We start from the raw sequence: 23675 nt of genomic DNA on the forward strand, positions 1-23675 counted from the left end.
GGTTACAAGACTAATTTCATATACGCTCAACTGTCTGTGGAAGACAAGCCATCTACAGAGAAGACTGGAGAAATTCAGACATGATTAAAGTGATTACACAGAAAGTGTCACAAATCATCAAGGCAAGTTCTGGGCCACAGAATCAGAAATCTCAAGACATAACTTCAAAGACATGTAACGGTGAGGCTGGGTTCACATTGTGTTCCTGGCGTCCGTTAGACGGACTACGTTACACCGCGGCATAACGCAGTGTAACGTAGTCCGGTAACGCCGCCATTGAATGCAATGTCGGACGCATCGCTAGCGCACAATGGGCGTGCGCTAGCCATGTGCCGTCATGGAGTGACGGACCCCGAGATGCGGGCTGCAGCGTTTCCGGGTCCATCACTGCAAGCGTAGACAGAGCTAGCAGATGCTCTATCTGCGCTAGCGGGCTGCCATAACGGCACTTGCGTCAGCAGCCCGTTAAACACATACATTAACGGGCTGCTATTAACACAATGTGAACCCAGCCTAATAATAGAAATCCTGAAAGCAATACTTGTCTGACTGCCCCCATTTCCTACACATTATGTAAGCGAGAAATTGGAATAGGTTAGCAGGATCTTTAGGTAGATTCATTGTGGCAACCCATGCACTGCATTCCTATACATGCGCCTCCTACTTCTTGTGAGGTTAGTCTAAGTACTTCATATATTTGCATGTTACATTACACATGTGCTTAGTCGGGTGGGATGCTTTCAGTTTTTGGAGGAGTTGTGTGAGCAGTGGATTCCAGACTGGTGCTTGGCAACGACTGCAAGCAGCGAGCAGAAGCAAGCAACACACATCCAGGTCTATGCAGCAGCCCACACCAAGCTTTTGCTTCACTTTTACAAAGAAATTTCAATAAGCTAAGTGCAAGCATTTCAGGGGATTTAACATCACTCACAGGGAACAGTGCAGAATGTGGTAACCCAAGATATGACAAATGTGCATTTGCGCCTTTTACATTTAATATATCATTGAAATTCAGAGACCAAGAGAAGTGAGGGTTGTTACATATCCCCCATGATGTGCATAGAAACATACAAAACCCGCTGGAGAGTGCTGCCCTGTACAGGCCTTTCTGTGTGAAACGAAACACAGACCAAAGTCATTACCGCACCCTCGGATTATACAGTGGTACAGTTGTCCGTGGCAGAGGACTGCAATGTTTCGGATGCGAAATGGGAGGATAGTTTTGGATTTGTTTGTATGTTGGAAAATAAAGACATTTAAGTTGAACTCTTCCCTTAGTTCATTCCCTTGTTGCAGCACGGACACGAAAGCCGCTGCCTTACAATATGTGCATGTAACGAAGTGTGAGCGATTATAGTAATATACTCACCTACTGCCGCTCTCTGCTTCGCGTCTCTGTGAAGTCACCGCTTTGCAGAGACTCTTCGGGACAAACACTGCGCTCTGTGTTAGAACAAGGCTCCATAGGCAAAAATTATAAAAGACTTCTGGCTGATGCATAGTGTGAGCTGGATAGTCGGAATTGCCACCGGAGAGTGCAGCAATAGGTGTGTATATTAATACACTCACTATATTACATGCACAAATACACATTTACCACTATATATTGATGACCTATCCTTAGGATAGCTAATCAATAACATAAGTGGGGGTGCTGGGTGACAAACCCTTACCTATCAGCTATTAGCGGCTGGAAGTAAAAAAAAAAAAAAGTGAATGGAGTAGAACCCCAACAATCTATACACATTTTAGTCACCCCATATGTCATCATTATCAGTAGTGGAAAACCCTTTTAATAGTCACAAATGGTTGCCAGAAGGGAAGAAGTACGGTACCCTCCACAAGCATCATTATATTCCTAAACAGTCTGGAAAGTTAGGGCTATCCTACCTTATCTAGGCCTCAAGTAGTACAATAGAGCTGTCATCAGCCCCCAACCCTCTGCTTAAACTGTCTCGTTGCACAGATGCCAATCTATTATGCGTGCCATCAACATGGAAACTAAAAGAGGGTCCTCCTAATTTAATATAAGAAAACTAAACAGGTTTATAATGAAAGTCTGATATTAGGACTTGCTCACACTGGGGCATTTAACATGGCCAAGTGCTATGTGATGCTTTATCAGACAGCACTCGCCCCAAGGGGGCAGTGTAGATCTGCGATTTGTTTTCTCATGCAGAATCGTCAGGAGAAAATATTGCAGCACGATACAGGCTCATCTGATCGGATCACATGCACCTAGGGCTGGCATTAGGGGCAGGCAGACTAGGCATCTGCCTAGGGCCCCCTCTCTACCAAGGGCCCCCAGCCAGCTGTGTGCCACACCATGCGGCCACTATGGAGCCCGTGAGTCAGGGGAGCCTGCCACCTTCTCCTCATTCTCCCTGCATTCATTCATAGTCCTCATAGATGCAGATATAGTTAAAAGCAATGATGGAGCAGCGTGTCAGATGATGTTCCCTCCCCCATCATTACCCTCTGAAGCAGCGGGTGCGCGATTATGTCACTTCACCATGCTGTGCAGGGCTGTGGAGATGCTGAAACGCTCCGCAGAAACCAGAGCAGCAGGGAGACAAGGAGGTGAGTATTATGTATGTACAGTTGTGCTCAAAAGTTTACATAACCTGGCAGAATTTTTGCTTTCTTGGCCTTTTTTCAGAGAATATGAATGATAATAGCAAAACTTTTTCTCCACTTACGGTTAGTGGTTGGGTGAAGCCATTTATTGTCAAACTACTGTGTTTTCTCTTGTTAAATCATAATGACAACCCAAAACATCCAAATTACCCTGATCAAAAGTTCACATAACCTGGTGATTTTGGCCTGATAACATGCACAGAAGTTAACACAAATGGGTTTGAATGGCTACTAAAGGTAACATCCTCACCTGTGACCTGTTTGCTTGTCCAAAAGCTGAGCGAGTTTCTGGGATCCAGACAGACTCTTGCATCTTTCATTCAGCCACTGACTTTTCTGGATTGCGAGTCATGGGGAAAGCAAAAGAATGGTCAACTGGAAAAAGGTAGCTGAACTGTATAAAACAGGAAAGGGATACAAAAAGATATCCAAGGAATTGGTAATGCCAGTCAGCAGTGTTAAAACGATGATTAACAAATGGAAAATCAGGGGCTCTGTAAAAACAAAACAACGGTCAGGTAGACCAACAAAAATGTTATCCACAACTGCCAGGAAAATTGTTTGGGATGCAAAGAAAAACCCACCCACGCACAACATCAGCTGAAATACAGGAATCTCTGAAAACTAGCGGTGTGGCTGCTTCAAGATGCACAATAAGGGGCGTGACTATGCACAAGGAGCGAGAAGACGCACCCGGGGAAGGCTCCTCATAGCCTGACAGCATTCTGGCACATAAATCCTCCTGGCTGAAAGCTACTCACTGCTGGCGACCCTCTTGGACCCCGGGAGACAAACGGCTGCTGTGGAGAGCGCTTCGGGACTAGGAGAGGAACAGAGATCCGGAAAGGCCTGTATGAGCGGCGGGATCCACACGAGGCGGCGGCCATTTTCACAAGGGTGCGCGCCGGAAAGGAACAGAGCGGCGCCAGCATTCAATACCGCTGGGATTCCCCCCCTCAAGCGTGAGAGGCTCGGGGCTGCAGGAAGCGGTGAGCGGCTGGACTTATGAGCGCAGGGGGCTGAGGGAGCTGGTCGGTGGTACCGGAGGAAGGCAGCGGATACTCCATAAGCGCGCGCCTCACCAGGAGAGACGTGACGCTGTGCGCCATCCTTAGGCACTGTATGGGAGGTGAGCACATCTCCTGAACAATAGTGGGAATAATCGGTGTGTGCTCTGGAAAAATTGAGCCCCGCGTTTCACCTATCTCCATCAGCGCTAGAGACTTAGAGGGTTTGGCTCCCCTCTTGCTGCTTTCTCTCTGCGGGTGCTGCGGACTCTCTTCTCTTCCCCTCCCCCCCCCCCCCCTCTGGTGCACAAAATTTGTCCTGGACTGGACACAGTTCCATGTTGTGCTGCCTCAGACAAGGTTTATATCATTCTATCATCATTCTGATTGCCTCACCGTCCTCCACCTCTGTCATTTAACCATGCAGCATCCAAAGGGCTCTGGAGCTGCGGACAAACTAAGGAAATTTGCTAGAGAGGACCACTCGGATGGGGGTCGTACCCTCAGAAATAACTCCACTCAAGTTCCACGTAAAGGTCGCCCATCTGACAGGAATGAAGAGAGTGTACAGGAACACTTAACCCTCAGGCAGGCTTCTGAACAACTAATGCAGGCCATCTCTGTAACCAGATCTTCTCTTACTGAAAAAATAGAGGATGTGCACACTGAGGTGGGTCGCCTGAGGCAGGATATGCAAACCATGAGGGGACGTGTCGCAGAAGTGGAGATGAGGGTATCACAGTTGGAGGATGTCATCCCTCCCATGGAGGCTAAACTGTCAAAGGTGGCGGGCTCTGCAAATGCTTGGAAACAAAAAGCGGATGACCTGGAGAACAGACTGCGTCGGAATAATATCCGAATTATCGGTCTGCCTGAGCGCTCTGAGGGTCAACGGCCTGAAGAATTTCTGGAAGAATGGCTTAAGACCTCTCTGGGAGGTGAATTCTCCTCAACTTTTTCAGTGGAGAGAGCCCATAGAGTACCCACGAGGCCTCTTCCTCCCGGAGCTCCGTCAAGACCCTTTTTGGCACGTCTTCTCAATTGCAAAGATAGAGACACCATCCTACGTCTGGCAAGGCAGAAGAGCCCTATTATGTTCCATAACGCTACTATCTCAATCTTCCCAGACTTCTCAATGGAGCTTCAGAAACAGAGGGCACGATTCATGGACATAAAGAAGCAACTCAGAGACCGAGGTGTTATATATTCCATGATCTATCCAGCTCGTCTGCGTGTTGTTCATGAGGGCACGTCTATTTTTCTCTCTGATCCGGAAGAGGCGACTGAGTGGCTGCGGACCCACGGGGGATCTAACACCAAAAAATCCTAATGTATTTGTATCTGTGCTTAAAATTGCATAATGGAGCTTTCTATGTGTGTGTCCAGCTAGGTAATACCGAACCTAGCGAGGGTATCCCTGTTTTTTCTTGTTAATAGGAGCATTGGACTCTACTCCTATATTGTTTGGTTTTTACTATGTTTTTGCTTTCATGTTGGTTTTACTTGTTCTGTAGGTAGAAATCGCCGCCAACAACTCTACTGCCCTATGTGGACTACCCCCAGTCCTCGACCGGACACCACTATTTACCATAATGTGATTTGTGAGTATGGGGTCTGAATTAATCTGTATGACCTGGAATGTACGGGGCATCAAATCACCTCGGAAAAAGATTAAGGTCTTCTCTCAAATCAAGCGTCATCACCCCCATGTTGTGGCGCTGGTAGAGACACATCTGACCAGGGATTCGGCCCGCTGTGTACAAAAGCCATGGGTGCAGTGGTCCATACATGCATTTCACACTAGCTATTCCAGGGGGGTCTCACTACTCATTCATAGAGATGTCAGATGGGAGGTGAGAGAGGCCAGAAGGGACAATGAAGGCCGTTTTGTCTTTGTACATGCACTAATTGACTCCCGGGAATATGTTATACTCTGTGTTTACAACCCCCGCAGCCAATATCTCGATTCTTCGGAAGGCACTGAGCTTCGCCCTAGGCTTCCCAGAAGCTAACGTCATTTGTATGGGAGATTTAAATCTTGTCATGAATAACTGCCTAGATAGATTGAGATTGAGTGATGAGATAATTGGAGAGCCTCCTTCACAGGCTCCTACTCAGTTAGCTTTGTTTATGGAGGGATGTGGGTGGTTGGATCTGTGGAGAACGCATCATCCCGGGGAAAAAGGGTACACCTGCCATTCATCTACTAAACGTTCCCTTTCCCGTCTGGACTATATATTTGGTTCCGAGAGGGTGGCAATGTGGGTAGACAGTATCGAACATGGTAATAGGGGAATCTCTGACCACAGCCCAATTATTCTTAAACTTAAATACGGACATTCTAACAATGCTATAATTTGGAAATTGAACCCATTTTGGCTTAAATTGATAGACTCTAGTGACAGAACCGTAGACCAATTGAAATGCTTTCTATCATTCCACTCGGAGCCTCCAGACACTAATATATTTTGGGACACTCTTAAGGCGTATCTACAGGGATGTTTATCCTCCACAATTTCCTATATAAAGAGGGTGACCTCAAGGGAAGATGATGAGGTAGAGCGGAAATTAAAGGATACGGAATCTACATATATATCTAACCCTACTAGTGGTAACAGACTTGAGTGGTTATCTTCCCAGAGGCTATATATCCAGCATGTAGACGCCAAGTCCAAACGTAAATTATTTTTTGCCCGTCATTCTTATTTCGAATTGGGAAACCAAGCTAGCAAATTTTTAGCTTATCTGGTACGCCAACACAATATATCTAATACTATACTACAGATTCGGCACCAGGTGGATTATTGGTATCCTCAACAGAGGAGATACTTCAATGCTTTCATGAATATTATAGGTCACTATATTCATCCAAATGTGGCTTTGATATTACGGAAAACAAATTATTTATCAGATTTAACATTTCCCGTATTGAGCCCTGCTCAGCGGGCCTATTTAGATGCTGATTTCACCTTGGAGGAGGTCGAGTATGCTATAGCGGATATGGCCTCTGGGAAAGCTCCTGGTCCGGAGGGATTTCCTATTGAACTATATAAGAAATATCGGGATATCCTGGCCCCACTTCTATTGAAAGTAATCCGGGGGATGTCGGTGACAGGCCTTATGCCAGATTCCTATTATGAGGCAAACATTATTGTACTTAAAAAAGAAGGGAAAGACCCTTTGGAATGTGGATCTTACCGCCCAATATCATTGGTAAACGCGGACTATAAAATTTTCACCAAAATTTTAGCCATCAGACTGAACTCAATTATATTAGACCTTATACACCCAGACCAAACAGGCTTTATGCCTGGTAAGAGCACCTCCATAAATATTAGGCGTGTCCAGTCGGTAGTCCAATATAGTTCATTAGTATCAGATAACTCCTGGGCATTGGCATCACTGGATGCGGCTAAAGCCTTCGATTCCCTTGAATGGCCCTTTCTCCTGGCCTGCTTGCAAAAATATGGCTTCGGAGATAAATTCTTACAATGGGTGGGTCTACTTTATATCAAACCTAAAGCCCGTCTGATAGTAAATGGTGCAAGGTCCGAACCCTTCTCACTACATAGAGGTACCCGTCAGGGGTGCCCCCTCTCTCCGGCCCTCTTCGCTCTCGCAATTGAGGCATTGGCGATCCGCGTGAGGTCTTCCCCAGATATTAATGGTATAGATATAGCTGGCCGGGTGGACACCATAGGTCTATATGCTGATGACATGGTGATATTTATGGATAAGGCGGAGGAAACGCTGCCACGAGTAATTGCTGTTATAGACAAATTTAGTAGATTTTCTGGCCTGTCTATAAATTGGGACAAGTCCGCGTTGATGCCTCTTTCCCATACCCCTATGCCCCGCCATAGGACCCTCTCACCCCTCCCTATTGTTACCAGTTTTAAATATCTAGGCATATATATTTCTCAATTCGGTAAACTGGACCTACAACTCAATATATTCCCTCTGGTAGAATTGGTTAAATCAAAATTTTCAATCTGGGCTAAACTTCCACTCTCTGTTGCGGGTCGTATTAATTTAATTAAAATGATACTGCTCCCTAAACTCAATTACTTCCTTCAACATAGTGCTGCCCCAGTCCCTAAATCCTTTTTCACCACCTTAAATTCACAAACTACATCCTTCATTTGGGGTAACTCCAGACCCAAACTTAAACTGTCTACGTTGCAGGGTCAGAAACGGGGCGGAGGGGCGGCGTTGCCAGATTTTTATCTTTATTACCTGGCCGGTCAGGCTAAAGCCCTTAATAAATGGATGCCTGATAGGTCCCCTCCCAACTCTGAGAATCATCTATTTCATTCGGCCCAAATTGATTGCCCACTAAACTTTCTAGAGATGGAGAGAACTAACGTCCCACGCTTGCTGCCTTTGCTCTGTTTGGCGCGCTCAGTTTGGAAGCAGATTAAAAAAACTATTAAATTCACAGCTATTATAGCGGAGATGCCTCTATGGAACAATGGTTACTTTCCAGCACTATCCAACCACCCGTCCGCTGATTTCTGGGTGACGCAGGGTGTCTCCTCAATAGGTGATCTATATAACGAGGGAATCTTTATGTCTTTTGAGCAATTACAAACGAAACATAGTATACCAAGGTCCCAATTTTTTCGATATCTTCAATTGAGATCAGCTGTTCAATCGTATATGAGACATTTAGGTGCGGGCCGTGCTATCTCCTCCTTGCCTTTGATTGGGATCCTCAATTCTCAGGGTCCTCAAGGACTCATCTCCTCCCAATATACTTATCTGCTATCTTCGGGAGCTACATCTATTCTCGATTCTGTTAAGGGAAAATGGGGGGGACTCCTCTCCAATATACAGGACGAGGATTGGGATGATGTTCTTGAATCTTCAATTAATGTATCTCCATCAGTTAACAACAGGATGACCCAACTATACATAATACACCAAACATATCCAACTCCGATTCGGCTTCATAAAATGGGCCGATTCCAAACGTCAGAGTGTCCGCGATGTCATACGTCAGACGCAGATTTTATCCATATGATATGGAGTTGTCCGGTCACTTCTCACTATTGGAAAGAGGTAACATCCTTGCTAAACACTGTTATCATTCCCTATTCCCCCTGATCCACTACTTTGTATATTTGGAGTGTGGGAGGAGGAGACTTGGGATCATTATACTGTGATCCTCTTGCGAGAGACCCTTTTTATGGCAAGGAAAGCACTGGCGCTGCGATGGATGGGTAACCTATGCCCCTCTCGGAGAACTTGGATTGACCTCGTGAACTCAATTATCCCGTATGAACGTACACTTTACCAGAACAGGGGGTGTCTGGGAAAATTCGAAAAAATCTGGGGTAGATGGAATTCATCCCATCTTACTCTATAGCCATTATATGACTGGTTTTGGTACTGGGTGGGGATGCCACATGGGCAACAGCCAAGTGGTAATTGCGGCATATTAGTAGTTAAAGTAAGGTTAAATACAATTCATATGTCACTTTTCTACATGTTACAAGCAACTTAACTCCTTTACTTTACAGTTTCGAGAGTACATTGTTATGCATGAAACAGTACTTTGTAATATACTTGTTGATACATACTTTCATTGTACTGTTTATTAAGTTTAAATTTTTGAAACAAATGTTTATGTAACATGATCCATTTTGTTACTAATAAACGAATTTAAAAAAAAAAAAAAAAGATGCACAATAAGGAGGCACTTGAAAAAAAAAAAAAAAATAGGCTGCATGGTCGAGTCACCAGAAGAAAGCCATTACTGTGCAAATGCCTTCAATATGCAAAACAGCACAGAGACAAGCCTCAAAACTTCTGGAACAAGGTAATTTGGAATGATGAGACCAAAATTGAACTTTTTGGCCACAACCATAAATGTTACATTTAGAGAGGTCAACAAGGCCCATGATAAAAGGAACACCATTCCTACTGTAAAGCATGGAGGTGGATCGCTGATGTATTGGGGATGTGTGAGCTACAAAGGCACAGGAAACTTGGTCAAAGTTGAAGGACAGATTAATGCAGCACGTTATCAGCAAATACTGGAGGAAATTTGCACTCATCAGCTCGGAAGCTGCGCATGGGATGTACTTGGATGTTCCAACATGACAATGATCCAAAACACAAGGCCATGTCGACCTGCCATTGGCTACAGCAGAACAAAGTGATGGTTCTGGAGTGGTCATCTCAGTCTCCTGACCTCAATATCATTGAGCCACTCTGGGTAGATCTCAAGCATGCAGTTCATGCTAGACAGCCCAGGAATTGCCAAGAAGAGTGGGCAGCTTTACCATCTGAGAAAATTAAGAACCTCATCCACAACTACCACAAAAGACTTTAAGCTGTTAGAGGGGGCAATGCACGGTATTAAGAAATGGGGTATGTAAACTTTTGATCAGGGTCATTTGGATGTTTTGGGTTGTAATTATATATATATATATATACATATACAGTGGGGCAAAAAAAGTATTTAGTCAGTCAGCAATAGTGCAAGTTCCACCACTTAAAAAGATGAGAGGCGTCTGTAATTTACATCATAGGTAGACCTCAACTATGGGAGACAAACTGAGAAAAAAAAATCCTGAAAATCACATTGTCTGTTTTTTTAACATTTTATTTGCATATTATGGTGGAAAATAAGTATTTGGTCAGAAACAAAATTTCATCTCAATACTTTGTAATATATCCTTTGTTGGCAATGACAGAGGTCAAACGTTTTCTGTAAGTCTTCACAAGGTTGCCACACACTGTTGTTGGTATGTTGGCCCATTCCTCCATGCAGATCTCCTCTAGAGCAGTGATGTTTTTGGCTTTTCGCTTGGCAACACGGACTTTCAACTCCCTCCAAAGGTTTTCTATAGGGTTGAGATCTGGAGACTGGCTAGGCCACTCCAGGACCTTGAAATGCTTCTTAAGAAGCCACTCCTTCGTTGCCCTGGCGGTGTGCTTTGGATCATTGTCATGTTGAAAGACCCAGCCACGTTTCATCTTCAATGCCCTTGCTGATGGAAGGAGGTTTGCACTCAAAATCTCACGATACATGGCCCCATTCATTCTGTCATGTACCCGGATCAGTCGTCCTGGCCCCTTTGCAGAGAAACAGCCACAAAGCATGATGTTTCCACCACCATGCTTTACAGTAGGTATGGTGTTTGATGGATGCAACTCAGTATTCTTTTTCCTCCAAACACGACAAGTTGTGTTTCTACCAAACAGTTCCAGTTTGGTTTCATCAGACCATAGGACATTCTCACAAAACTCCTCTGGATCATCCAAATGCTCTCTAGCAAACTTCAGACGGGCCCGGACATGTACTGGCTTAAGCAGTGGGACACGTCTGGCACTGCAGGATCTGAGTCCATGGTGGCGTAGTGTGTTACTTATGGTAGGCCTTGTTACATTGGTCCCAGCTCTCTGCAGTTCATTCACTAGGTCCCCCCGCGTGGTTCTGGGATTTTTGCTCACCGTTCTTGTGATCATTCTGACCCCACGGGGTGGGATTTTGCGTGGAGCCCCAGATCGAGGGAGATTATCAGTGGTCTTGTATGTCTTCCATTTTCTAATTATTGCTCCCACTGTTGATTTCTTCACTCCAAGCTGGTTGGCTATTGCAGATTCAGTCTTCCCAGCCTGGTGCAGGGCTACAATTTTGTTTCTGGTGTCCTTTGACAGCTCTTTGGTCTTCACCATAGTGGAGTTTGGAGTCAGACTGGTTGAGGGTGTGCACAGGTGTCTTTTTATACTGATAACAAGTTTAAACAGGTGCCATTACTACAGGTAATGAGTGGAGGAAAGAGGAGACTCTTAAAGAAGAAGTTACAGGTCTGTGAGAGCCAGAAATCTTGATTGTTTGTTTCTGACCAAATACTTATTTTCCACCATAATATGCAAATAAAATGTTAAAAAAACCGACAATGTGATTTTCTGGATTTTTTTTTCTCAGTTTGTCTCCCATAGTTGAGGTCTACCTATGATGTAAATTACAGACGCCTCTCATCTTTTTAAGTGGTGGAACTTGCACTATTGCTGACTAAATACGCGTGTGTGTGTGTGTACGTGTGTACGTGTGTACGTGTGTACGTGTGTACGTGTGTACATATATATATATATATATATATATATATATATATATATATATATATATATATATATATATATATATATATATATATATATATATATATATATATATATATATATATATACATACACACACATATATACACACATACACACACACATACTACATGGTGGCCTGATTCTAACGCATCGGGCATTCTAGGATACGTATGTAGTTTATTTATGACGTTTTCAGAATAATGCAATTTATACACAGGATTAGGCCGGCCGCGACCAATTCGCGAAGCGTGGTTCAAATTCTGCGCCAATTCGTGGCCGGACTGCACCTGTCAGTGAAGCCAGGGCTGGCTCCAGGTTTTTGAGGGCCCCGGGCGAAAGTCTCAGTGGGCCCCCCTCTTTAACACATACCACGATTCTTGATGCACAGATACAGCAGAGAAATATAACACAGCCCACGTCGAAAGTAGCACAGACACGTAGCAGATTGCCCAGCCATAGTAGATTGCCCAGCCATGTAATATATTGCGCAGCCACGTAATATATTGCACAGCCACGTAGTATACTGCGCAGCCACGTAGTATACAACACTGCCCATACAGTATATAATACAGGCCACGTAGTATAGAGCACAGCGATGTAGTATATTGCCCAGCCATGTAAGATATACCACCGGCACGCAGTATATAGCACAGCTCACATAGTATATAGCACAGAGATGCAGTATATAAACACAGCCCAAGTAGTATATAGCAATGTGGGCACCATATCCCTGTTAAATAAAAAAAAAGAATTAAAATAAAAAATAAGTTTTATACTCACCTTCCGTCGACCCCCCGGATCCAGCCCAGGCATTTACCGATGCTCCTCACGACGCTACGGTCCCAAGCGTGCATTGCGGTCTCGCGAGATGATGACGTAGCGGTCTCATGAGACCGCTACGTCATCATCTTGCGAGACCGCAATGCATGGACCGGTCACCGGAGCGTCGCGAGGAGCGGGAAAGGCCTGGGCTGGATCCGGGGAGGCCAACGGAGGGTGAGTATATAATGATTTTTTATTTTTATTATTTTTAACATTAGATCTTTTTACTATTGATGCTGCATAGGCAGCATCAATAGTAAAAAGTTGGTCACACAGGGTAAATAGCAGCGTTAACGGAGTGCGTTACACCGCGGCATAAAGCAGTCCGTTAATGCTGCCATTAACCCTGTGTGAGCGCTGACTGGAGGGGAGTATGGAGCGGGCACTGACTGCAGGGGAGTAGGGAGCGGCCATTTTGCTGCCGAATTGTGTCCGTTGCGGATTTTGCCACGACCAATCAGCGACTTGGGATTTCCGTGACAGATGGAAGTGACCCTTAGACAATTATACAGTAGATAGATGTAGCAGCTTAAAGCATCAGAACCCCCAGGAAGAAGCAGCACGCGAAACGCGCGTCAGGATTACATAACCTGGTAGTGCAGTACAGATCCTTTCTTTCAGCCTATGCACTTTATTTACTTCTGCTGCCAATGTATTTACCTTGCCGCTATTCTGATGCTTTTTGCTGCTACATCTATATATGGATATTTGTCCTCTGATTTATATATATGCACTTTATTAATGCTTCTGCAATTGTTGTAGTCTGTTTAGACATTTATTTAAAGCACTATGCACTTTATATAGAATATGTTATGATGTGAATAATTATGTATGTATGGTTAGCAGTCTTTATAGGGCAGAACTAGGCTTAACCTTGATTAAATTGTAAGCCAATTTATCTTTAATATACTGGATACCAGACTTACTGTATACTCTTTGGCTTTTAGGAGTGGTATGGGATGCAGTGCGTCTCCATTTTTTACCTTATTTTTAGGATTATTTTGTGAATAAAGCTTTTTGCATTTTACGTTGGCTTAGGGTACTTTCACACTAGCGTTAACTGCAATACGTTAAAATGCGTCGTTTTGCCGAAAAAACGCATGCAGCAAAATATTTTGCTGCATACGTTTTTTCCCCATAGACTTGTATTGGCGACGCATTGCGACGAATTGGCATTCGTCGGTATACGTCTTTCGGCGGATGCGTCGAAAAGAGGCGACACGTCGTCTGGAAAAACGTAGATTGTAACGTTTTTTGGCTCCGACAATAAAACGTGTCTCGGCGCATTCGTCGGCATACGTCTTTTGCTAGAATGAAAGTCTATGAGCGACGGATGCGTCGAGACACGTCGTACGACGCAATGCAGCGCTGTAATACGTTTTTTTCTACTGAGCATGCTCAGAAACAGGATTTTTTATCTAATTGGCCAGACATCCCCAAATCTATGTAAACCTGGTCTGGGCCTTCAACCCCCACATATGCCAGCAAGACACAGAGACAAGAAGAGAAGCCTCCAGCCAGCCGGACACCAAGAGCCCAGCCTGGACACCAAGAGCCCTGCCGGACACCAAGAGCCCAGCCTGGACCCCAATAGCCCAGCCAGACACCAAGAGCCCAGCCTGGACCCCAATAGCCCAGCCGGACACCAAGAGCCCAGCCTGGACCCCAATAGCCCAGCCGGACACCAAGAGCCCAGCCTGGATACCAAGAGCCCAGCCTGGCAGCAAGGACCAGACACTACAACAGTGTGAGCATATTGCTGTGTGTGTGTGTGTGTGTGTGTGTGTGTGTGTGTGTGTGTGTGTGTGTGTGTGTGTGTGTGTGTGTGTGTGTGTGTGTGTGTGTGTGTGTGTGTGTGTGTGCGTGCGCATTTGACGTACTGACTACAGCAAGAGCTTTTAAAACCTGAATCCAACTTGAGGCCTGCCGTCGTCCTGCAACAGCCAGTGCCCTGCTACAGTCCAGATCCACCGTGAGGCCTGCCACTGTGAAGATATCAAGCTCCAGCCGGAGGACTGATGGCCGTGTGTGTGTGTGTGTGTGTGTGTGTGTGTGTGTGTGTGTGTGTGTGTGTGTGTGTGTGTGTGTGTGTGTGTATTTTTGTACTGCTGTGTGCTTTTGTATGTATGCGTTCACGTGCCTGCACCTTAATATGCCTTCGTCAATATTATGCCTTTTCATGTGTTATGCTTGTGTTATGACTCTGCTTGCAGGTTATGTTTTTGTGCGTCTTGTTGGTTGCATGTGCATTTGTCAATGCCATATTGGTTAATGTTGATTTTTGATGTATTTAGTAAAGGTACTGTCACACTTTGCGCCGCTGCAGCAATACCAACAACGATCCGGATCACTGCAGCGTCGCTGTTTGGTCGCTGGAGAGCTGTCACACAGACGGCTCTCCAGCGACCAACGATGCCAGTAACCAGGGTAAACATTGGGTTACTAAGTGCATAGCCGCGCTTAGTAACCCAATGTTTACCCTGGTTACCAGCGAACACATCGCTTAATCGGCGTCACACACGGCGATTCAGCGATGTCTGCAGGAAGTCCAGCGATGAAATAAAGTTCTGGAGTTTCTGCAGCGAACAATGACATCACAGCAGGATTCTGATCGCTGCTGTGTGTCAAACTGAACGATATCGCTAGCCAGGACGCTGCAACGTCACTGATCGCTAGCGATATCGTTCAGTGTGACGGTACCTATATTATAGTTGTTTGTGCAGCATGTGTGTTTTTTTTTTTTTTTTTAAATCGGATGTATTATTGCAAAGCCTAGTGGTCTGCAGCTTGTGGTTATAATGTTGATTTTTTTTAATTTACTGTTTAAACCATTCCCAGTTGATGTACTTGTATTTAAAATAAAGAGCATTTCTGCTCCATTATGATTAAAAAATAAATAAATAAAAAAATGTTTATTAACAAATTGTCCGTAGTATAATTTCATAAAGGTAAATTTAAAACAGGTGTATGTACCAATGGTTACACATGCAATACAGAGTTGGTTGAGGGGTCATTTTTTAATAAAGGTTATCCTTTGAAAGGTTATTTCGGGGAGGTAATATTTTTATTTTTTAAACTTAAAATTTTTTTTAAAGGTCTCTCACATTTTACCTTTTTTTTTTTTGGGGCATGGAAAAGAATGGTATAACGTGCACCTGTTTTTGGGTTTGGGTGTTCACCTATTTTTCTCATTGTAACAGGGTCTTTATTGGTAAACATTACCTATTTCAGCGGTGGTCTAACTATCATTCCATTATACTTATTATATTGCAGATAGAGTAGGGATCACACCGACCGGCAGAAGTCACCAGGACCACAGCCACTAGCCATAGCCACCTGTCCCGCATCCAGAAATTCTGAAAAGTAAGTTTTGAAGACCCCAAATCTGCTACTTCAATGTGTAGAGCAGATTGCAAGTGTCTTTAAACTTACAGACCTACCAGGACCACAGCCACCTGGAACACCGCCACCTGGACAACAGCCACCTGAACCACAGCCACCTGTCCCGCATCCAGAAATTCTGAAAAGTAAGTTTTGAAGACCCCAAATCTGCTACTTCAATGTGTAGAGCAGATTGCAAGTGTCTTTTAACTTACAGACCTACCAGGACCACAGCCACCTGGAACACAGCCACCTGGACAACAGCCACCTGAACCACAGCCACCTGTCCCGCATCCAGAAATTCTGAAAAGTAAGTTTTGAAGACCCCAAATCTGCTACTTCAATGTGTAGAGCAGATTGCAAGTGTCTTTTAAAGGGAACCTGTCACCCCGTTTTTTGAGATTGAGCTATAAATACTGTTAAATAGGGCCTGCGCTGTGTGTTCCTATAGTGTATGTAGTGTACCCCGATTCCCCATGTATGCTGAGAAATAACTTACCAAAGTCGCCGTTTTCGCCTGTCAATCAGGCTGGTCAGGTCGGGAGGGCGTGGTGACATCGCTGGTTCTTCCTCAGCTTTACGTTGGTGGCGTAGTGGTGAAGACACAGCGCGCGATCTGCGCAGTCATCCCTTTCGTCGGTGGGGGCGGCCATCTTCCTGGGGCCGCGCGTGCGCAGATCGAGTGCTCTGCTGCACGGGGCTTCAGGAAAATGGCCGTGGGATGCCGCGCGTGCGCATTAGAGATCGCGGCGGCCATTTTCCCAAAGCCGAGATGCAAACTCGGCTTTGGGAAAATGGCCGCCGCGATCTCTAATGCGCACGCGCGGCATCCCGCGGCCATTTTCCTGAAGCCCCATGCAGCAGAGCACTCGATCTGCGCACGCGCGGCCCCAGGAAGATGGCCGCCCCCACCGACGAAAGGGATGACAGCGCAGATCGCGCGCTGTGTCTTCACCACTACGCCACCAACGTAAAGCTGAGGAAGAACCAGCGATGTCACCACGCCCTCCCGACCTGACCAGCCTGATTGACAGGCGAAAACGGCGACTTTGGTAAGTTATTTCTCAGCATACATGGGGAATCGGGGTACACTACATACACTATAGGAACACACAGCGCAGGCCCTATTTAACAGTATTTATAGCTCAATCTCAAAAAACGGGGTGACAGGTTCCCTTTAACTTACAGACCTACCAGGACCACAGCCACCTGGAACACAGCCACACAATGTCCTCTTCCGGCAGCCCTCCTCCACAGCAACAGCGGATATCGGTAAGTAAAAATTTTTTTTTTTTTTTTGCTTTTTAAATTTACCGTATATACTCGAGTATAAGCCGAGATTTTCAGCCCATTTTTTTGGGCTGAAAGTCCCCCTCTTGGCTTATACTCGAGTCATATACCCGGGTGTCAGCAGGGGAGGGGGAGCGGGGGCTGTGTAATCATACTTACCTGCTCCCAGCGCGGTCCCTGCAGTCCCTGGCTTCTCCGGCGCTGCAGATTCTTCCTGCACTGAGCGGTCACATGGCACCGCTCATTACAGAAATGAATAGGCAGCTCCACCCCCATAGGGGAGGAGCCGCATATTCATTGCTGTAAATGATCGGTGCCATGTGACCGCTCAATTACAGGAAGAAGCTGCAGCGCCGGAGAAGCCAGGGACTGCAGGGACCGCGCCGCAGCAGGTAAGGGGAGCGCAGCGCTATAATTACCTGCTCCTCGCTCCGGCTCCGTCTGCAGCGTCCTCTAGCAGTGACGCTCAGGTTAGAGGGCGCTGTGACGTAGTCAGTGCGCGCCCTCTGCTGAGCGTCAGTGCTGGAGACGGAGCCGCAGAGGAGCAGGTAATTATTGAAAGCGCTGGCGTCCTGAGAAGAGAGGTGAGTATGTGATTTTTTTTTTTTTTTTATGGCAGCACCAGCAGCATTCTAAGGAGCACCTATGGGGCCATAAAGGTGCAGAGCATATAAGGGGCACAGCATTATAAGGAGCACCTATGGGGCCATAAAGGTGCAGAGCATATAAGGGGCACAGCATTATAAGGAGCATCTATGGGGCCATAAAGGTGCAGAGCATATAAGGGGCACAGCATTATAAGGAGCACCTATGGGGCCATAAAGGTGCAGAGCATATAAGGGGCACAGCATTATAAGGAGCACCTATGGGGCCATAAAGGTGCAGAGCATATAAGGGGCACAGCATTATAAGGAGCATCTATGGGGCCATAAAGGTGCAGAGCATATAAGGGGCACAGCATTATAAGGAGCACCTATGGGGCCATAAAGGTGCAGAGCATATAAGGGGCACAGCATTATAAGGAGCATCTATGAGGCCATAAAGGTGCAGAGCATATATGGGGCACAGCATTATAAGGAGCACCTATGGGGCCATAAAGGTGCAGAGCATATAAGGGGCACAGCATTATAAGGAGCATCTATGGGGCCATAAAGGTGCAGAGCATATATGGGGCACAGCATTATAAGGAGCACCTATGGGGCCATAAAGGTGCAGAGCATATATGGGGCACAGCATTCTAAGGAGCACCTATGGGGCCATAAAGGTGCAGAGCATATATGGGGCACAGCATTCTAAGGAGCACCTATGGGGCCATAAAGGTGCAGAGCATATATGGGGCACAGCATTATAAGGAGCACCTATGGGGCCATAAAGGTGCAGAGCATATATGGGGCACAGCATTATAAGGAGCACCTATGGGGCCATAAAGGTGCAGAGCATAAATGGGGCACAGCATTATAAGGAGCACCTATGGGGCCATAAAGGTACAGAGCATATATGGGGCACAGCATTATAAGGAGCATCTATGGGGCCATAATCAAAGGTGCAGAGCATATATGGGGCACAGCATTATAAGGAGCATCTATGGGGCCATAATCAACGGTGCAGAGCATTCTATATAGCACAGTTGTATATGGAACATCTATGGGGCAATAATGAACGGTATGGAGCATCTATTTTTATTTTTGAAATTCACCGGTAAATGCTGCATTTTCTACCCTAGGCTTATACTCGAGTCAATAAGTTTTCCCAGTTTTTTGTGGCAAAATTAGGGGGGTCGGCTTATACTCGGGTCGGCTTATACTCGAGTATATACGGTACATCATTTTTAGTCACTACATGCATTTATTATGTTTAAACAGGAATCAGAATCCGATGAGGAGCTGTCGGAAGGGACCGAGACGGGTGGAGACATCCAAGTGGAGGAGGAACCAAGTGTAAGTAGTGGTGAAACACTTGCTTCACACATCACACTGCACCATACACAAAACAGAATTTCATATATAACGTAACACACAAAACATACATACATTAAAGCTAATTTTTTTTATCCTTTATTTCAGTCTCCTGCTGCTGCTGAACGTCCAGCACAGCATGAAGGTTCTCCCAGGCGCTCCCAGAGTCGGCGGACTCGACGCCGCGGTCGGCCATCAGTGAGTTGTTTTTTTGTGGGGCTTCAATTGTTAATTTTTTTGTTTCAGTCTACTAATTTTTTTTTCTTTTTTTTTTTTTTTTTTTTTAAAGGCTTCACAGTGTGCTCCCGCATATGATTCAGACATAGATATCGAATCCCTCATCGAGGAGGTTCGTGAGCGGGAGCCACTGTGGAACATGGCTGACCGCAGGCATGCTGATACCAGTGTCACCCGTCGGCTCTGGTTGGAAGAGCTGAATGTAATGTCTTGCATTTACCAATAATTTTTTTTTTCTTCATTCCTGTATTCACAGGTAGCAAGGTTAGGAAGCGGTGGCGGTCACTGAGGGATCGTTTTAAGAGGGAATTTAACGAGGAGATGCAGGCCCCGAGTGGCTCAGCAGGAAGGAAAAAGAGGAGGTATCGATACGGCCCTGCCCTCTCCTTCCTGAGGGAAACCATGCTGAGTAGAGTGTAAGTATTCAACATCTCAGTAACCTGTCTAATCACAAAACTTTTCTTTCAGTCCGGGCTTTTCCATATCTATATATTAATTTTTTTTTTCTTTCACAGCACCTACTCCAGCCACCGTGCGCCTGCATCTTCCTCTGCGCCCTCTGGAGCGATCCCTCCTGAGTCCGCCACCGGGGACCACATCGGTAGGCCCCACACCTCTGACCCCTCCACTTCATTCACCTCTACCAGTGGAGCGCAGCCTTCCTTATTTGCATCTGATGGTCAACAGATAGCGTTCCCTTTACCCCACCCCCTCTGACCCTGCCACCTCTACACCACCGTTAGGTTCGTGGCGGCAGCGTCAGAGGGGTCAGGAAAGGAGCTATGCTCCTGAGTTCTTGCATCTAAATGCAGGCTTCCAAAATTCTTTTAAAATTTTGGGAGAACAAGTGACTGCTGGTTTCAGCATGGTGCAATCACGCATGAGTGAAAACCACCATGAAATCAGCAGTCGCTTGGATAGACTGCATTTAGATGTAAGTCAAGCTCCAGCAAATCTTTTTCTTCAATCCATGCTCAGGAGCATGGAAAAGCTTTCTTTTGATCAGCAGATGCGGGTAATGAATAGCTGCCATAACGCTCTGCTCAAGGTCATAAACGAACCCCAATCTACCCCCACACCTCCCCACACATCCCAGTCCCAATTTCAACACCATGCCCCACAATATCACCGCCAGCCCCAATATCCACATCCGTACCAATACCCAACCCGGCCCACAACCCAAATGTATTCACCCGTGTTTTCATCGTCTTTGCCCAGCTTTCGTTCCCCAGGAAGTTTTCCCACCTACCCCAACACAACCACCCTCTGGTCAGCCTCCTGTTTTCCACCCCCCTTCCACTGCAGACCAAACAGGTAGGGTTTCCCCAATCCCACCTACCGATGTGGTCCAACCTTCCAGCCCCTCCTCCCATAGTTACTCCACCCGACACTACCAAGACCTGTGAGACTGTCATTTCAGTGTTAAAAATTGTTTTGTTGGCAAAAAAAAAAAAAAAAAAAAATTTGAAAATTATCAAAATAGGAAAATTTTTGGAAAATTTCCAAAAAATAATTATATTTTAGAAATAAAAATATTTCTGGTTTACAATCTACTCTGTGTGTGTTGATTCATTAAGGTAAATATTAAAGGTTAAGTGAAAAGAAACACCAGACGTTTTCAAGGTATAACAAAATGGTTTTATATTAGCAACCAAACAACACTGTTATTTTTTTTTTTTTTTTTTGGTGTTGCTCCAAAAACATTTTTTGACAAAACAACAAAAACCAAGGAAAACATGTCACACACTGATGTCTTGCCATGGAATCCGCCCAACAGGTGACAAAAAATAATCTGCAAACTGGTCCCTCATCATTGTAACAGAACTGGTGGAGCGAACAGAGGCACTGCGGAAATCCCACAAGGTTGTCTCCAATTGTTCGTCATCCCAGGTAACAGGCTCCTTTGAAATAACAAAATTATGGAGCACCACACATGCCTTGACAACATCGTCTACAGTTTTTGTTTCCAGTTTTATTGCCGTCAGCAGAACTCTCCACTTTGCCGTCAATATACCGAAAGAGCACTCTACCACTCTTCTTGCTCTAGTGAGACGGTAATTAAATACCCGCTTGGTACGGTGTAATTCACGGCTGCTGTATGGTTTCAGTAGGTGCGGCGACAGTTGAAAGGCTTCATCACCTACACACACATATGGCATGGCTGGTTCACTTGTTCCCGGGAGCGGTCTTGCTGGCGGGAAATTGTATGTATCTCCATACAGGCAGCGACCCATCGGAGAGTTTTTAAACACTTGTGAGTCATTGGACCGGCCATACGCTCCTATGTCCACAGCAAGGAATCGGCAGTTGGCGTCAGCAATAGCCATGAGTACAATGGAGAAGTATTTTTTATAGTTATAGTACTCTGATCCTGTTCCTGCCGGTTTAGCAATCCTAATGTGTTTGCCGTCCACGGCACCAACACAATTTGGGAAATTGCAAATTGTCTCAAATTGTTCGGAACTTCTCAACCAGATTTCCATTGTTGGTTGTGGGATATACTCCGGCTGTAAAGTGTCCCAAATCGCACGACATGTGTCCTTCAAAATTCCGCCAATAGTGGAAATCCCCAGCCGGAATTGGAAATGGAGTGAAGTCAAAGACTCTCCCGTAGCTAGGAAGCTGCAGAAAAAAAAATAAAAATGTTAAAAAAATTGCACAGACCATCAACCAAAAAAAGCAGTGGAATGGCCTCAAACAACCAAACAAATTACATGCTGCAGAAAATGCTGCGCAATGTGTCAGCGCAGTTTTCTCTGCAGCATGTAATAACATTCAATATGACCAATGACACAAGAAAAAAAAAGCTGTGAGATGGCCTCAAACAAACCAACAAATTACATGCTGCAGAAAATGCTGCGCAATGTGTCAGCGCAGTTTTCTCTGCAGCATGTAATAACATTCAATATGACCAATGACACAAGAAAAAAAAGCAATGGGATGGCCTCAAACAACCCAACAAATTACACGCTGCAGAAAATGCTGCGCAATGTGTCAGCGCAGTTTTCTCTGCAGCATGTAATAACATTCAATATCAGCAATGACATTAAAAATAAAAGATGCTTACCGCAGTGTCAACAGGAGCCGCTCCGCCGGTGTGATGGCAAGCCTCATCCTTGTGTCCTGCCTTTGGATGACCTCCTCTACTTTTCCAACCAAATAATCGAAATGTTCCATTCTCATCCGTACATAATTGTAGAATTTTTGTGGATTCTGCCGCAACTCCAGATAGAGAGTGGACTGGACACCCCTGGTCATCCGCAGCTCATTGATTGGATGTATCCAGAATCGTCGCCTTCTCCGTTGCATCCTCCGTCTTTCTGCTGCCGCCTCCTTCTCCCGCACTATGATATCCAGGCGATTCGTCTCAAAGATAACTTCAGTAACCAAACTCGAAATCCTCCCAATTACACCATCCATCCTTGCCACTAAACTAAAACCCTCAAATATGTGCTGTAAATACAGTCAGTATATAGATTTCCCTTAGTTTCCAGTAGCCAATCAAATTTGGGTGCCTCCCATTTTAAAAACGGATCCGTCGTAAAAACGGATGCAACGCATGGTAAAAACGTATGCAACGTATGCAACGCATCCAGCATTTCAACGGAACCGTTTATCGGATTTGCGACGGATCCGTCTAAATGCTGTATGCGTTGCATACGTTTTGCAGTTTTTTGACGCATCCGTTTTTTCGGGAAAAAGACGTTTTTGGGACGGTTTGCAGTTAACGCTAGTGTGAAAGTAGCCTTATGCTTCCTTGTTTTGCTTTGGATTGTTATTCAGCAAAGAGTTGACTCCTTCAGTCCTGATAAGCATTTTTGTCCTCACTACAATAGAAATATATGGCTAGTAGAAAGTACATAGCGAGGCATCTCGAGTTGTACTGATCAAAACTTCTGACATTTAAAAAAAGCCAGTTATCTTTTTGAAGAAGGTTTCTTTGAAGGAAATTATTAGTACAGCATTAGAAACAAAAATATTTAAGGACTCTTACATAATTCAAATTGTAAAAATTGACTGTCAAAATCTTCACACAAGACCCAATTTTCATCATTGCGGAATATAAATGACACTAAGTATCTGCTAACAAATATAATTTGTCAATCCAATAGTGAAGTAGAAAAGTTGTTACCCTGGTGACCAAGCACTGCCTAATTGTGTTTTCACACCAAATCAGAGAATCTCACCGGCATCTCAATGATGCCAACTGAAAGGGTTGATGTAGCCAGTC

The 23675-nt window shown here is 45.1% G+C and overlaps 2 protein-coding genes across 3 annotated transcripts in view; both read right to left on the reverse strand.

Annotated features, from left to right (window-relative positions):
• RIPOR2 (RHO family interacting cell polarization regulator 2) overlaps positions 1-23675 on the reverse strand; it is a 270446-nt gene that overhangs the window by 218866 nt on the left and 27905 nt on the right. The gene's annotated exons all lie outside the window — the stretch shown is intronic.
• Positions 20715-23329, reverse strand: LOC138642621 (uncharacterized). The gene is made up of 2 exons (XM_069730891.1): positions 22512-23329; positions 20715-22066 (listed from the first exon to the last, which is right to left on the reverse strand). Exons 1-2 carry the CDS (start codon positions 22862-22864, stop codon positions 21184-21186), a joined length of 1236 nt encoding a protein of 411 aa, XP_069586992.1. The 5' UTR covers positions 22865-23329; the 3' UTR covers positions 20715-21183.

The sequence above is a fragment of the Ranitomeya imitator genome, chromosome 6 (assembly GCF_032444005.1).
Source record: "Ranitomeya imitator isolate aRanImi1 chromosome 6, aRanImi1.pri, whole genome shotgun sequence".
Classification (NCBI taxonomy): domain Eukaryota; kingdom Metazoa; phylum Chordata; class Amphibia; order Anura; family Dendrobatidae; genus Ranitomeya; species Ranitomeya imitator.

Bases quoted from the DNA above. Each gene is read 5' to 3' on its own strand.
- LOC138642621 (XM_069730891.1), bottom strand. From the start codon at position 22,864: ATGGATGGTGTAATTGGGAGGATTTCGAGTTTGGTTACTGAAGTTATC. The intron at 22,067-22,511 runs GTAAGCATCTTT...TTTTTTCTGCAG, and splicing joins CGGCTCCTGTTGACACTGCG to CTTCCTAGCTACGGGAGAGT.